Source organism: Volvox carteri (genome assembly GCF_000143455.1).
Source record: "Volvox carteri f. nagariensis unplaced genomic scaffold VOLCAscaffold_17, whole genome shotgun sequence".
Taxonomy (NCBI): Eukaryota; Viridiplantae; Chlorophyta; class Chlorophyceae; order Chlamydomonadales; family Volvocaceae; genus Volvox; species Volvox carteri.
This window is the reverse complement of record NW_003307560.1, coordinates 440002-441191: the sequence shown is the minus strand read 5'-3', so window position 1 is coordinate 441191 and position 1190 is coordinate 440002. Positions and strand designations below refer to the sequence as shown.

The following is a 1190-nucleotide window of genomic DNA, read 5'->3' as shown; positions in this document are numbered from 1 at the left end:
GAGTGGTGGTGGGAGAGCGATTGCAGGTTGCGGGGCATCGCAAGCAACAAGTGTTTTGTCCACGGCGCCCCGCGCTGATCAGACTACGAGCGGTCTTCTTTACCTTTTGCACCAAGTGAATCGTCTTTTTCGCATTTCACACGTAAATTCCTGAGCCTGCCTCCTCCTTCGTGTGGGCGCAGGGATGTCCCTTCTTACACTCACCTATCCGTACATCACATAACCACGCCCTCAACGGGCCTAACCACCCACTCATCCTCCCTACCGCTCCCCCCCCCCCTCAGGCGCTGGGTCTGTGGCTGGCGGGTAGCTCCCTCCTCACGATGGTGGGACCTGAGCGGTGGCATGGGGCGGTGAGTGGGGGGCATGGGGCCAGTGGCGATGGTGGTGTGTATGTGTGTATGTATGTGTGTGTATGTGCGGGGGGGGGGAGAGCAGGGCAGGAGGGAGGGAAGCAGGCGCCTGGAGGGATGGCTTATTGGAGGGGTGGGGAGGGGAAGGGGGGAGGGGGGGGCAGCTCTCAAGGTGAATTCTAGCTGACGCTAGGACGATGGAGCATTTGCACGAAAGAAGTAAAAGCTGACAGAAAGGGGCAAGTCACACAGCTGACTTTCGTACTGCTCGTGCACACGCAGTACGACACGATGTCGCTACTTTTCCTTGCAGCTGCCCGCTGCATTGTGAATTAATTGATTCCTGTGTCCGCGTTCTCCCACCTCCGCCGGGTTTCTTTCCCTTCCAGACCCTTCCCATCCCACTGCCATGGGGGGCAAGGTACCCCTTTGCAGCCCCTCCGCCCTCGCTCTGTTTCGCATGCACTCTTGCCGCCGCTTGGGGGCCCAGCCCGTTATCCGCCTACACCTGGTATCAGCTTGAATCGTGTGTGGTTCGTCCTCCCCCCCTTTGTTGAGCCCTCCCTTACACGTCAGCATTTGCTGGTTTGACGTGTGCACGTAGCTCCCCCCTCCCCCCCCTAACATCCCCCCGCTCCTCCCGCCTGCCCCCCTACACCCCGCGGCGTTCTGTCGGGAGCGCGCAGCTGCTAGGGCTGGGCACGGTGGTATTGGGTGTTTTGGGTTTGGCTGCCTCGGGTCGCGAGTGCCTGTCCCTCCGCACGCTGATGCTCATGGGGTTGGGCTTCTCAGCGCTGTCGACACTGGAACTCATGCAGCTGGTGAGAGGGGGGGGAG

At 61.0% G+C, this 1190-nt stretch overlaps 1 protein-coding gene across 1 annotated transcript in view; it reads left to right on the top strand.

The window, feature by feature from the left end:
- The window catches only part of VOLCADRAFT_90497 (uncharacterized protein), a gene marked incomplete at both ends in the record, with an annotated part of 8094 nt that overhangs the window by 3287 nt on the left and 3617 nt on the right, over window positions 1-1190 (top strand). The window contains 2 exons of the mRNA XM_002950120.1: window positions 285-353; window positions 1040-1174. Of these exons, the coding sequence (XP_002950166.1) occupies window positions 285-353; window positions 1040-1174 (204 nt within the window). The remainder of the gene's footprint in view (window positions 1-284; window positions 354-1039; window positions 1175-1190) is intronic.